The sequence below is a fragment of the Aythya marila genome (assembly GCF_965140915.1).
Source record: "Aythya marila genome assembly, chromosome: 2".
Taxonomy (NCBI): Eukaryota; Metazoa; Chordata; class Aves; order Anseriformes; family Anatidae; genus Aythya; species Aythya marila.
The window spans coordinates 46,299,920-46,315,736 of record NC_139043.1 but is presented as its reverse complement, the minus strand read 5'-3'; the positions used below and the strand labels follow the sequence as shown (position 1 = coordinate 46,315,736).

Sequence of the window (15,817 nt, the reverse complement as noted above, 5' to 3'; positions counted from 1 at the left end):
ACCACTGTATTACCGAACTAACTTCCTTCTAAAAGGTAGCTCGTACCACCAACAATTTTCAGTCTTTTCAATTCATGCACTCCAAATGACATTTTGGAATAAGATTAATGTTCCCTTTCTGCACTGAACATTAAAAAGATGAAATCTTTGGTAGATGCTCTTTGTTCAGACATTTTTCTGTTTTGTTTTGAAGTTGTCATTCTTGTGCACTGCCTGGGCATGCATAAAACTGTATAACAGATAGAGCATTATATATTAAATTTTCTTCTTATGCACCTGTCACTGATAATCAGTCACCCTACTGGTAATTGAATAAAAAAGGAAACCATTGATACAAGACTACTTTTTGGCAGGAAAGATATTTGTGCTCTAAAATGTAAGCACAGCTTGAAGTTTTTAGCTAACAATGCATGAAACTAAAGCCCTTCAAAATACAAATATTCAAATGAATTTGGAAATTCAGTTCAGCCTAGCTCTAAACCTCCAAAAATCAAGTAATTATGCTTCCATGTTAGGTGATATATGCCCTTTAATACCAAAATAGATGAATAATAGTTTAAAGTCTGTTTAATCTTCCAAGAAAGATCTTGAAAAAATCTGTTCAGAATTTTCCTCCTTACTGTCTTTTTAATAAGTATGAAGTATAACATGGCTGCCTTCACTATAGCATAAGACAGCTAGAAAGAAAATGATTAGTAATAAACTAGGAAATTACTTCTGTCTAGTTAGGTGTTACTCATGGCACCTGGTGGATTTTACAGCAAATAAACACTTTTATACCACCTGTAAATATTACTTACATTAAAAAAAAAATAATATCAGTGGAAGTTGCTTGAAGGTGCAGCCCTTTTCTTTAGAAAACAAAACAAAACAAAACAGTTTTAGCTAAGTTTTAAGAACTTAGCACATTTAGAACAAATAATAAATTATAAAATAAGGCATTTGAAAAGTTTTACTAATGACCAAAATCTCCTTTCCAGAACTATTTTTGTTTATCCAGGATTCTTTGCTGTTGGTTTTCCCATTTTTTTGACAGGCAAAGGTTTGTATCAGGTTTTTCGTGATTGCTCTTTTAGCCTTAACACAAACCAGTTGCTTGCCAAGTTTCACTACTATCAAGTCTAAATTATATTGTAAGACAGGTATTTAATCTGTAAATGAGAGTTTAATTGGGGAAAAAAAAAAAAAAAAGCTTTTGTATGTGCCTGGTACCAGCTTGTAACATATTTCATATTTGTAAGAAGGGTTCTGTGTTTTAGTACATATTTTGAGGACGTGCTAATATCCTGTTTATATATATATTCACTGAACTGCTTTCTGGTATGGGACTGTATACGTGTGCTGCTATGGTAGTGCTCAGATCACAAATGAGAAGCAGAAAGTTAAGTTTTTAGAAGGCTGAAAGGATCCTGTCATGCTATTTTGCAAACCCTTTTTTATGAAACCCTTTTTATGCATTTCTGAATTAAGTCAGCTCTGTTAATGCATTGCAAATGTTTGTCATGCTCATGAAGCATAAATAGAAACTTTAACAGTCACCTTAATTTAAACGTGATGGCAACCAACTGGAAGCTTTTTACCAGGCATAATTTGTTTAATCACAATCAGTAACTGGAATACGTGGAAAAATATTTTTCACTGTACGTCTTAATGTGATAACTACAGGGGGGGAGAAAAAAACACGTTTGTAGATTGTCAACAGGTTGCTAGCTTGTCGTCATCAGCAGTCACATAAATTCTTGCTCATTTTGCTTGGTAGTGATGTGATTGCTCTTTCTTAACCATCGTACATTCCATCAGACCTTCATGGTTATAAAGTTAAATAAATGATGAGCTTGAAAGATCTTTTTGTAGTTCAGTGACCAGACTGCAGATTTTCTTCGGTGATCTATTTCTGCTGCATCTCTTTCTAAAAAGCACATCGATTTACAACACATGAGAGTGTCTACATGAGGTTGTGTTCCCAGGACTTAGTACCACAGCCTGAGCGTGCCTGTTTAGATGGAGAAATGCCCTCTCTTTTTGTTTCGGTTAACATACATCTGCCAGTCAGGACCAAAAGGGCAAATCTCACTCCATTTCCTTGTTTTTATTTGACTTCTCACTTTAGTTCTCTGTTTATCTGTTGCTGACATAACCTTATGCTGTACTAAAAGGGACAGTCTCTGTGCTTTTGTGTCTCTGATACTACACTGATGCAACTCCAGTGCCTGTAGTGGCATCACGCTGGCAGAACTGATGTCACTGTTGTGGAGGCAATATATATATATGCATGTTTATGCATGTATATGTGTGTTTGTGTGTGTATATATATATAAGAAAGCAGATTTCTTAGTGTATTTCTTTTTCTTTTTCTTTTTTTTTTTTTTTTTTTCTTTTTCTCAGTACAGAGAACAGGCTTTAATCAAGCAACTGCTTTTCATGGCTAAGTCTTCACATGCTGTGCTGCAAACTTGCCATTAAATGTCTCTGGTCTTGAAAGCTTCTTGTACTCACTTTTGAGGCATAGCTATTCAAAGGTCACATTAATTGTTCAAAGCAATGTTTCAGCTCTGGAATATAAAGCTGTAGAAAAAGCGTAAAATTTTTATAGTAGGGTGCTTCAGGTGACATCAGCAACATCCTCTGCGGCTCAAGTGATGTGTGCTGCAGGAGCTGCAGTGGGAAGCTTAGATGACAGGAGAGCCAGGGTGAAAGACATTGCAAAATTTGGAGCTATTTGAGGTACTTGATAAATGTATTCAGTTTATGAATAGTTATCAAAGGCTTACTGACAACCCTGTAACTCGGAAAGCAAGATGTATGCTTGGTGGTTTCAGGTTCAGTGTGGGAGTCAGCTTCGACTTCAGTAAGCACAAGTGAGTCAGTTTGTAGAAATATTTCTTCGTTAAACAAGTACAAGTTAAAAAGGAAAGCTGTTGACAGGGAAAATGTGATTTGTTTATTGTTACATATTTATGAGGTAATTAGAACTTAAGTACTGAATTAAACAGTTGTTTTCACTTTGGCCAAACTTTCAAGTAGGTGGGCGAAAGCGTATGTGTATCCATTGCGCCTGTAAAACACAGCGGTTGTGTGGAGAAAATTGAGAGTCAGGAATCACATCGTACTTTAGTCATCTGTATACAGCCACTTTTGTTTGAAATGTAGTTTGTTTGTTTGAGAATAAATATTTTAAAACATGAAACTTTATAAGCAGCTGATAAGTTACGGTGGTTTTTTTTTTTTAGTTTTTAGAGTTCACTAAAAACTTTTTAAATGTTGTCAAGTTTTAAAAAAAAAGCCATCTATGATACTTTCACATGCTGTTGCCTCAACTCCCATTCCTCTTTTTTCTTTGTCTTTTATTTTTATCTGTCTTTATTTCCCTCTTAACAATCTCCCACACTTGTGACTTCTTTCTTTACTTTCTGGCCCTTTCGTCCTAACTTCAGCCTGGAGCACTTTCCTACCTTGAGCTGGCTTGCCTTTTAAAACGGGCATTTATTTGGTCATTTATTTGCCCCTCCTTGTGAGATACCCTCGCCACTCTTTCACCTTGAAGTTCAGAGTCCTACCCCCTACTCCCCCCCGTGTGTCCCACACTTGCTAGCTGTCTTTTGTTTTCCTCTGTGGCATATATTACACACTTCTGAGTTAATTGCATATGTTAAAATGCTGTAAGAAGATACTAAGAATAGCTTCAGGTATTTTTATTTTATTTAATTTCTACAGGAAATAACCACTTGTCTACCAGAGTACTACAAATGGACACAGTATCTCTTTCTTAAGCTTTTTGAAGCTGGGATAGTGTATCAAAAAGAGGTAGGTACAAGCTTTGATCTATAATACCTTGCACTTCACTAACTCAAGTCACTTATGGCATAGGTAGCCCATTTCTGGATAACCATTTACATTCATTCAGTGCCTAGATATTAATGATGCTCTGCTTGGTTTTAAATTACTGCAAAATATAATTAATTCTATATATAACTGAATTTTATATATAACTGATATGGATGGGTATTACAGCATGGCAAACTAGAAATGTTTGTTGTCGGTGACTTACACTGAAGTGCAGGATCAGAACCTAGCTACTATTAGTTTATTTCATGGCTTTGGCGTAGAATTTTCTAGGACTTAACTTCCCTCTTGTGAAGATGTAAAAGATAATGTGATCATGAAGAGTCTCTTCAGCAGCAAGATTATTTGACTGTATTATATTACTGTGATGCTGTCTCAGAACTGATAGAATTGGATAGGATAAGTGGAGATTATGTGCCTAACTATCCAGTTCCTGCACCCTGTTTGTGATCTGTAAAATATTACAGAAATCTTAGATGCTGTAAGACTATCACAGCTCTTTTTCAGTTAGCAGTATATTAAGAAACTCTTGACTTTATAGTATTTTGTAAAAAACATATGAGGCTATATGAAAAGGGAAGGGTTTGGTTAACTTCTTAAGCAGGAGGTGAAGCAAAGGTGTTAAATTAGCATTCCAAAAAAACTCTCTACATACCCATGGCAACTCAGTTCCTAAGTACCTGAACAGCTGCACCTAAACAAAGCTGCAATTCAGTAAATGTTCCTAACTGAAAAGGGAAACAAAGATTTCCTAAATGTGCTTTGAAGTTTCAATTGTATTCTGTAGAAAACCAGAAAACCCCATAGGATGTAATTATGGATGTAACCTAATTATTCTCTGAACCCAGAGAAAAGAGGTTGATGGTGAAAGGTAGCATTTGGAAAGGCAGGGTGCTATTGAGCTACTTTTCCTGTTTCCATAGGCAAGATATATTCAGAGATCCTAAGTGACAGCCAGCAAAAAGACTGAATATTTCCTAACATGCTCTTTTTGGTTCTGTGTGTTGTTTTTTTTTCTTTGTTTCTTTGTTTTGTTTTGTTGTTGTTGTTGTTCTGTAATTATTTTCCTTTTTTGTGATCAAATATTTAACCGCTAACTTTTCCACAGCAAACTTATTTTTATCTGTAGCTTTTTTTCTTTGAATAATTTGAGGTGAGTTTGAAAAGCACAAGGCTTGCAGCTTCTTTAGTAGGTATAGAAAACAAATTCTGCATGCAGACTCCTCATTTTTGTGGAATCTTGTAGGAGTTTGGGTACCAGTGATTGGATGTGGTATCTCTTAAAAGTCAGCAATCAGTTTGAGAACTGAAATCAGCATCTGTAAACCTGTAGGGAATGTAATCTCTAGTGAATGTAAACCAGTTGCTTTTTGACAGGAAACAGATGGCAGTGATATACCCCATAACCCTGGGTCTCTTCAAGCTGTCACATATACTTAAAGCATACGTTTATCCCATGTCTTCCGCATACCTGCAATGTACATTAAGTGGTACTTTTACACTGCTTGAAGTCTCCTCTATTACAATTTCATTTTGGGTACAAGGAGATAATTCATAGCCTTACTGTGGAGATAAAAATGATTCATATAGACCATTAGTGTAGTTAACGCTGTTCCGGGAGTATGTGTTTTTGATGAGAAATCACCCTGGTGGGGAGACACAGGTTCAGTATGTCTGGGAGTGGGACTTAGTGGGAGTTAACCATGTCTGTCTGGATGCTGCAGCTTCGGCAGACGGCGTGTCTTAATTCACCATTGGAAAATTCTCTCTGTTCTTCCTGCAATCGAGATCTGTCAATAGACTCTAGAGATTATTGATCTGGCCAGATGTGGGTGTCTCATTTCATTTGAGATGAATTGCTGTCTAGACTCTAATGATTATTTTGATTAGATATCTGCAGACTGTGGAAACCAAACCTGGAGATAGATATTTATGCTACAGACGTCTGAGGTTAGATGAGATTCATCCTCCCTTAAAAGCATATGGCCATCATTGGTGTAGGGAGCAGATCTAAATAACTCCTGTAGGATGTACACGTTTACACCGTGCTCTCTGTATAGGTGAAATTTAGTTGCTTTCTGAGGCTATAGTTTCAGAGGCTGTCATTTTCAAGAAGTTGCCTCTGTAAAGTACAAGTAGGATCTAAGGATTTAGCTTAATATCCGGGTTCTGGATATTAGTTAGAAGGCTGCAAGAGACGGAAGGAACAAAATACAACTCTAAAAATTCACAGACAAGACCTTTCATCAATGTATTCCTTACATGTGTATTTGCTTTATTCTTTGCATCATCTGTCTAGATAAATTTTCCTGCTATGAATCATAAGAATGTTATGCTAAATAATTACACTTGTATAAATCAGTTCAATTACTTTCCAAAATTTTCATCATAAATTTGCCCCAATATCATCAAAATAGAAACAGTATTTTTTCTCAAATTTGATTCATAGCCAATTTAATGCAAGCATATGTTAATAATGCCTCATGAAACTGACATTTTATTACTTCTTGATATTACATGATTTATAGTTCTTTAGATGTTACTTTAACTTTGTCATAGTGTGATTGTTTTTTTCAAAACTTTATAAATGAAAAGATCATTACTTTAAAGCCAACTTCATAATGTCTTGCATCATTACTGAAAAAGGTATGTGTTCTGTACAGAAATCAGGTCTGTAATAGTGGAATATACTGATCACTTTTTATTTTCTAATGAGTGTTCAGAAGGCTGTTATAGAAACCAGTGTGGTGTTATTGGTAGGAAACAGATGGTAGGTAGCCAAACTGTATAAAATTCAAATGCCAATGATGTACTGAATTCACAAAAGCTTCATTTGAAAATAATTTTGTTTTTAATCAGGGAATGACTTCGATCCATTTCATCATAATAAATTTTGTGTAGGTAATCAGACTGTGCATGCACACACACAAATAACATACACTGATAACAAAAACAACAGTATTTCAAAGAAAGGAGATCCGTGCATCTGTCTTTTTTTCTGTCCTCACTACAAGGTTTGTAAAATGACTGTGATATTTACTGTTGCCAAGAATTCATAGCATACTTAAAATTAAGCAATATCAGTTGTTTGGAAATGGACATTTCAGAAGGTTATCAATGATAGATGAAAAGTGAGTAATATGAGGACAGTGATTATTCTTAAAATGAGATAGTAAGTTCTCCCAATACCCAAAGAATGTATTTCAAATTTTTCAATAACATTTAATGTATTTTAGTGCTGTGGAGCTGGAGCTGATGTTTGTTATTCAAGCTGATTTAACTTTGATTTAGCTCAAATACTAAATAACACTCAAATAAATGAGATGCATTGCTCTTCTTCATTGCTTGTTTCTGTTCATTTTTTCAAGTTAGTGTCTATCTTGGATGCCACTTCTGGAATGACTGTTGTACTGCTTTTAGGAATCTTTTGTGGTCTTACATCCCTTCTGATAAATGGTCAACTAAATTTTTCAATACTGTGTAGGGGTAGGTTGTGCTTTTCTCCCTCCCCGCCATGTGTGTCTGGTATTTCAGTTAGCCCTCAAAAATACAGTGTTTGTAGAGTTAAATGCCAACATTTATTGTACTTTAAATTTTCTTTAATGTGTTTGTATTGATAACTGGTAGGAAAGATGATTCCAAAAGTAATTCACGCAGTTGACAAGATATATGCAGAAAATGACAAGTCTTTCACTTTAATATAACACTTTTATGAGACTGTCTTCTCAGGTTGTACATCCTCAATCATCCATCCCCTTCAGTCTTACTCTCAACACTATTGGATTATTGCTGGACAACTTTTAGGCATCAGACTATGTAGTTTGCAGCATTGCAAATTGGAACACTTACCCATCAGTCATGACAAATGCTGCCAACAGCTTTTTTTGTTGTTGTTTTTTTTGAGTTCTGAGAAGAACATTCAAAACATCTTCAGTTGAGTCCATATTGTTGATTCAAATGGATATTATCCAAATGTAGAAGATGGGCCTAAGAAATGTTTCTGGATAATTCTTCTGGTATCTAAAATGTAAGATCCTGGTTTTGAAATAACTGTTTAAAATACTTTTTTTTTTTCCCTGATTTTTTTTTAGGCCTTGGTCAATTGGGATCCAGTGGATCAAACTGTTCTAGCAAATGAGCAGGTGGATGACAATGGTTGTTCATGGCGTTCAGGAGCAAAAGTGGAACAGAAGTACCTCAAACAGTGGTTTATCAAAACTACTGCTTATGCAAAGGTATGAGGATACGTTTCAGAAATTGTGGTATCATATAAAGGAAGTGACTCTTCTAGAAATAGTCATCAAGCTGAATGTGGCCTTCTATATGCACATGTTTATGTAATATATAATTATATAATGATCTACGTGATCTGTCCCTGTTCTGTGTATGTATATAAAAAATGATTATCCTTGAAGTCTTTCTGTTCATTTCTTTAAAAAATTCTAAGTAATTGATGTGGGATTAAGTTATGAAGAAATTGAAAAGTATAACTTAGAGGTAAATTAATGTATCTTGCATTCATACATTGTTATCTTATATTTAACATCAGGTGTTTATCTGCCTCATATTTAGAGTGTACAGCTGTGCAGTGTTTTGAACTAGAAACTAGCTAGTGTAGTTATTAACCCATTGGACCTATGCTCATGGAATGAGCAGTGGAGTGCAGCCTGTCACTTAGAGTTTATTTCAACATGTGTTGAAATAAGCTGGTCTGAACCAGTTGTTAATTATAATTAACAGCTCTTTGTTGAAGATTCATCTGGACCTTCTGTTTTACTTTCCTTCCTATTCCACTCTATTTGATTATCTGTAATTTAAAAAATATTTTCAAGTTCTTTAAGCATCTTTTTTTTTGTTGTTCTTATGAACTCAAATTTTGATTGCCATCAGACAATATAGCTTCCACACCTAGGAATTCTTCTACAAAATTTTGCTGGCTTTATGCTCTCTGAAATGAAAATGTCAGCTTCCTGTTTGGGGTGGTTGAAGGCCTTATTCCATCCAAATACTCTATGTATTGGGACTTCAAGTACAGATTGAGAAAGTTATTCCCAAGATAATGTTAAAAAGTCATCCTTGACCCTTATTCTGAGCCTCAGATTCAAGAGACCAAATTTCCACCATCATGCAGGTAGAAGGCATCTAGATCTCACTTTGGGTCCATTCATAATGAAGAGACAAAACTTTTTTCTGCCTGATCCTTGTCTTCTGTATGTGTAGATGATAGTCAAGATGCACATTTTCTGATTGTACTGCCTGTTCTGGCAGTAAGGAGGAAACATTTGCTATAGCTGAAGGAAAAACTGAGCATGTCTGCACAATCACATAATGATCCCGAGGTCCTGAGCTCTTTATAAGTGCCCTTGTCATCAGAGTTCATGATCACTTTATCATGTTTCAGGGTCTGCCCCCGGCTCACCATTTACCTCAGTTTGAGGCTGTGGGGGAACTCTAGAGTTTCTCTGCTTACTGGTACATCTTTTGTTTACTGTCCTTATAGATTGTAGAAAATAATGACTAGCATTTCTGGGTTGTATCTATCGCTTGCACCAAATTACTGTTTGCTTATTTCCCTGTGAGAGGGGTGAAGTGGATCAGCTTTAAAACAGCTACTCATAAAAAAAAAAAAAAAAAAAAAAAAAGTAGAGGAGCTTTTCATTAACCTTGAAACCGAAACCTTTCAGTAACCTTGGAACACCCTTGGCTTACAGGATTATTACCTCTTGCTCAATATCCACCCTTCTCTAGGGAGAAGGATTTATCTTTTGTCTTTAGTCTCTGACCCAAGAAATGACATTACAGGAAAGCATAAGCTCTGGGGATGATCGGGTCTCCCAGATCTCATTCTCCAATAAGCAGGCTTAACTGAAGCCAGGAAGGACCTTATACATCCACAATAACCCCTTACCTCCATCCAGAAAGATGTCACCTCAGGTAACTACTGTATGCCCTACCTAGAAAAAGGTAGGGGGATATGATGTAAAAGCGTAGACATTGCTCCTTAACATTTCAGTGGCATCATGAGTGAGAGCTTCTTCTACTTTCTATTTGGGAACGAGTGTTTATATCAATCTCTGCCAAACCTTTAAGTGTTACTACAGGGGACAGTGGGTACTCTACAGATTTCTATAAAGCTTTCCCAAAAGTTTGTTCTGCGCTTGATTGATATTCTGTAGGTCTATGTTAGCTCATACAACCAAGTTGATGAATGATGCCATATTGCTCCCAGCTCAAGTGCTTTGGCAAGCATTGCCTTCATGTGCTCCCACTTCTTGGTATAATGACAGATGCTACCAGTTATCAGCAGGTGGTTTGGATTTTCCTTTTCAGTCAGCCTCCACTGACTCCCATTTTTTGATGTGGTTCTGGCACATTTTAAACAGTCTCACTCTGCTTCTTTTGGCAAGAGTTTTAAACATTTGGTTGTAGAAGGGGAAAAAGACTTTTTTTTTTTTTTCAAACCTTCAAATAAGAATAGGAGACTGTCAGGCTCTGCTATTATAAATCCAATATCTGATATTACATGGATTTATCAGTTTGGAAGAGTAAGATAAATTCCATTTTTTTGGTATTTATTTTTTTCTTTCAAGTCACAAGTGACTAGGTAATACGCTTGTTGTGTCTTACCTTCTGAAGAACTGTTTTGGCCATACAGCTCCAAATGGCTCGTGAACTGCAAGCTGCAACTGAAGATTGCCGATCTGAGGGAGACTGTCTCTGAACTAACAATAGCAAAATATTTCAGTCTCTTAGAGGCTGTGTGCCCACACTGACATAATCAGGAAGCTTCACAATAGCATCTTGAGAGAAACCACATTACTGGTCTTAAATGCGACGAGTTCAGTTCCTCTGTCTGAATATCTTGATTAATTATCTCCAAAACTCAAATTTTCATGCATTTCTTTATTCCTTACAGTAGTTATTCGAGGTACTTTTCAACAGGTGGTAAGAGATATACGTCCTTTCTTCCAAACCTGTTTCTTGTTTGGATTCAGGCTGTTGACAGTTGATTTGAATCTGTATCATCCTAAATAGCACAGTGTTGAACAGCATGGTTACAGCAATCATCCTTCCAGTTCCTCAGCCCTTCTTCCCCAGCTGTTTTCAAAAGTCCTTTCCAGGAGACTTGGCGTTACCGAGAGCAAGAAGTTCATTCAGCTTTCGCATTCACAGAGCCTTTCATCTTGGAGTGGATTTTATAGGGCTGGTCCTAATAGGTGTGTTAGATAAAGATACCTCTTTGACTTCTAAGCTAAACATCTTTAACCACCAATATGATTTTAGGATGACAACATTAGTGGTGATGATACCTTCACTTCAGCAGGGGGCATTATTTCATACTGCTTGGTCCTGAACACACTTATTTCTGTAAAAAGATTTGCCTGCCTTATATCATGGACCATAAGCATTACCAATACAACTCCCATTTCTTGGAAGTCTTTGCTGTTCAGAGACTCTGGGTATTTGTGCTCCCAATGATAAATAAGTACAACAAATAATTTTTTATCCTTACCTGGCAGTTAATCAATGAACATACCTCTCTAAAAGAATACCTGCTTCTTTATAGTTATTACAGAATCATAGAATCATTAAGGTAGGAAAAGACCTCCAAGATCATATCACTTCCCTTTTTTCCTTCAGCTGTTTGGGGCTTACAATTAATACTTGCATAGTGCCTTCTCTGCAGTTATTTTCAGGCACCTAAAGTGAGCCTTCATAGTCCAGCATACTAGAGTAGCAGAAAGCGCTTTTACTTATGGTACTTCGTATGTCAGGCCCCTGTAAATGGGAGGTCTGAGAGGACATTATAAAGATTGTCCTTGATGGGACTGGGCATCCCCTATGATCAACCTTTTTTGACTTAAAGATGAAGAAAGGGGCTCAGCCTTCCAAGACTTGTCTGGACCTGAGATTTTCATTCCTCATTCCTGTTCCAGTTGCTTGGTGTCATCTGTCCAGTTTTGCTTCTTTTGCAGGTGTTCAGAGAGCGAAAGCCAGATGGCACCAGATTTGTGAGGTCAAAATGATTCCAAAGACCAACAATGATCCAAAGACCTACATTTTCTACCAGTAAAGTAACCCTTAGGTCTTTGAGCCATACTGCCAGAATTTGTATCAGAACCCACCTGCCCTCTCTTTCCTGTATCTCACAGCTTGGACAAGTTTATTAGCACAGAGCAGATTCATTTATTCCTTGTGTAAGGCTTGTTCTTACAAGCTTTGGGAAAAGCTAGTGGTGAAGTGCAAGTGGATCAGACTTTCTATGTGTTGTATGGCTAGATTTCTGTTATTCACTAAGTTTCACTACGTTTTATTCTGAAAAAAAATGGGAGGCACAAAGAGATTATCTGGTAGTAATTTCATCCTTGCACCTTTGCTGGAAGATTTATACTTTTTCCCTCTTTGGTTACTTTTAAAGGATTAATAATTTTAAAATATGCTCTACTTCTCCCCTTCCTCTTTGCACAGTGGGGCCCTAATCTGTTTTTTGGTATCTCATGGGAAAGCCATTTGACTCTGGTCACCTTTTGCTTGCACATTCAATGGCAACTGTTATTTCTTCTGAAAAGTATGCAGAAATACAAGACAAAAAGCCAGAAAGCTTCACCTTCCCTGTTCTTTTTCTGCAGCAAGGCTCTCTGCAAATCCCATATTCCTTCCTGAGTTTTCTCTAAGTTAACACAGTGGGACGGTATGTTGAAAAATGCTTTATTTCTAGTAAGTAACACCTTACCTGCGTGGCTCAGAGGAAAATGCAAGTCCCTTTTTTATAAGCGTTTTTATAGATTGGGATCCATTTAAAATATATTTAATGAATCTGTTATCCCTTAATTCTTCATGCAAAATACCAGCTAGCAATAATAGTTGCATTATATGTATGCATACAATTTGTTTTCTACTTGAAGCATCCACAAATTACCTTAACTATACAATCTCTTTATACTGCATATTGATGATCTTTCTAGTCATCTGTTTCTCGTTCACCCTTTTATCTGTTTCTGTTCTGTATCTCACAACCTCAATAAAAAATAAATACTAGCAAGCATAATCCTCGTCTGCTTGCTTAATGTGCTAGTCAGATAGCAACAAGGAGCTACATGATCAGTAATGGGCTATGAAGTCATCTTGTGTGCTTACAGGAGTCTGTGTTTAATTCATATGCACACTTTATTCTTTAGGTTTCCAGAGGAATCATCTTCTGTGGATTTACTCTGAATCCTTTATTGTTACTACACCTGCTCACAGTTCTTTTTTGAAATAAAAAATGCAAACAAAGCAGTGTTTGCTCTTATGACAGTTTACCATTGGCAATGTATTTTTTTCAAGGGGTAGAAATATTGACCATGTATTAAATAATTAACAGAAAGTATTTTGGGGATCTAAATAATCATGACCCATTTTTTAAACTGTCAAGTAAATATAAAAATATAAAAGTATATGTGAAATATATATGGCACATTTTATGGATATTCTAGCAACATTTTAACTCATTTTTCTTCAGACAGATTTCTTTGATAAAAGTATAATGCATGGCATTATTAAAAACTGATGGCATTATTATTATTCAAATTGTTGTCTGTGCATTTAAGATGTTTTAAGCTAAAACATTTAGTTTCTATGGTTACCCAGCTGAATCTGTAGGCAGATTCATTGGAAAAATCTATCTGTAAATGTTAGTATGTTCTGTGTGTACCTGCAAATTGCTATTACTGCGTTCTTTTTTAAGGCACAGTCAACTGAGTCCTCAAATCCAAATCTATAAGGTTAGTCTTTGCACAGCACTTGTTCTTCCTAAATTGATTCAATATAGTATATATTTTCACGTTTTATTGATTTTTTTAATTATTTTTAAAAACCCCAAATATTTTTTGAATAATTCAAAAATCATCCACGTTAGCAGATTTTTTTTTAACAAAACAAAATTGAGGCAACTACAAGTTTTATCTTAAATCATCTCCCCTTTTTTTGCACAGCATTCAGATAGTACGCGTACATCTAATTTAAATACGGGGGAAATGGACAAGGCCTACAAAGTTCTGCCAAAACTCTAAGTTAAGGTTTCATATAGCTAAATAGCAGTAGTCTTTGTTAATTATTTATTTTGTACAGGCATTTAGAAACAAATCCTCACGTTCTGTGAGTGTGGAAACTTTTAGCATCGTGCTGACTCTGTAAAGGCAAAACAACAAACAATTCTACCAGTTCTTCTCCAGCTTTTTTCTGGGTTTGCGCTGCTTCTGACAGGTCCTTTGGGCTGAACATAGTTGAGATTTTTACATAATCATCTTTTACTTGGTTTTAGTTTTGTATTTTATTTGTGAGCTATTAAGGAGACAGGTTACTTTTTTACCCCGTAATGAAACTGAAGTACTGCATTTTAGTATGTTAAGAATCTTGACAGTACTTTGGATTTCATAGCGTGAGGTAATGCCTCATCATTATGAGGAGAATAGAAATGCTGGCTCCCTAGGTCTTCATGCTTTATGTGTGATTTTTCACTTCCCACACTTGGGGTCTAGCTCGTAGTTGTCTTCTTCCAACAAAATGGGTCAGATAAAACTCTCTTTGGAACGCTTCCTCCTAAATCATACTGAAAGCTCTCTTCTGGATGGGGACCAAGAGCTCTGTCCCCACTGCTTTCTTAGCATTTCATTATAATAAAGAAATCATGCCTGTTTTGTCAGCTTGGCAAGACAGGGAAATGTTTGTGCATTTCCAGACCAGGGTGATATTTTCATCCTGGTATCAATGCAGCATATCATTTGGTGCTACAGTAATATAAATTTAATTTCTTTTTGGCATAATATTAATCAAAATAGTGAAAGCTGAGTACTACTAAAAGTGATAACAAATATTTTTGAGAGCTTTTATATTTACAGAATCAATTAATATTTTTTTTTCCCAAAGGTATGCTTTGCCATACTGGAAAGGGAATATTTTCTCTTTGGTAATTGCTGCTATGAGAACAACTGTGGAGAACTCCAGAAAAGAACACCGTGTTTACTTTTTGCTTTTGAGATGTCATTTATTTGCCTCAGTTACACGTAGTCAAACCAGAGACATTTGTTGACCATAAATTATTGAGAAGGGAAAGACTGCTGACAGCTCAGACATTTACAGGGAAGAATTTGAAGCATAGGCAATATCTGTGTTATTGCTCCTTCTTTATATATGTTTTCAGTATACTTCACACATGGGAAATAAGAGTCAAGAGTGACCTATGACAGTACAGACGACAACTACTAAAGGTAAAAAACAAAACCAAAAAAACACCAGAACAAGAAGAGATTAAAAACTCCTAGCAGGAGCTGTACCACATAATCACAGCTGGAACTGTGCAATATAATGCAAAATAAAATAGTGGGCAGCCTAACTTTAATTTCCTGTACTTCAGTTAGTATATTAAGTTTTATTAAATGATTTTGTGTAATCTTTAGTTTACATTTGCTTGCTCTTCTGGAAGCTTGATCAAATAAACTGAAGCATTTAATTTTAATCCAAACAGATCTTGAATATTTCTTTGACTCTTCCTTAAAAGCAATGCTTATGCTTTTAATTTTTTTGTTCTTAATTGAATGGTTTTGAAATGAAACCTTTTGCTGACCTTTTTATTTTATTCTTGTTACAGTGCAAATTTCTCCAACTTCATTCAAGTAAATTCATTGGAAGTAGAATAAATGTTTGGCTTTATACCTTTAGATGTTTCATTTTATTGCTTGTACTACCATAGAGAAGTTGAAATACTCTTATTCAGTAAGAAATTAGTGGCAGGAATTACTTATTAAAAATTTCATTTCCAAAGTTGAGACTGATTTTTTTAGGTGTTCATGTTTGAACTACAAGCAGGGGAACTTTTGGATGTGAGATCGTGTTGGGAAATAATAAAGCACCACTGCTCTTTGGTTTTATGTACTTTCTTTTGTCTGAAGATTGCTATGCAAAAGTTGTTTCTCTGTAAATCTTCAACAGACTA

At 35.7% G+C, this 15,817-nt stretch overlaps 1 protein-coding gene across 5 annotated transcripts in view; it reads left to right on the top strand.

Moving 5' to 3' along the window:
* Positions 1 to 15,817, top strand: part of LARS2 (leucyl-tRNA synthetase 2, mitochondrial) — a 108,192-nt gene that overhangs the window by 37,385 nt on the left and 54,990 nt on the right. For all 5 annotated transcript variants that reach the window (XM_082752647.1, XM_082752650.1, XM_082752648.1 and 2 more), the window contains exons 6-7: positions 3,715 to 3,804; positions 7,935 to 8,078. In XM_082752647.1, the coding sequence (XP_082608773.1) occupies positions 3,715 to 3,804; positions 7,935 to 8,078 (234 nt within the window). The remainder of the gene's footprint in view (positions 1 to 3,714; positions 3,805 to 7,934; positions 8,079 to 15,817) is intronic.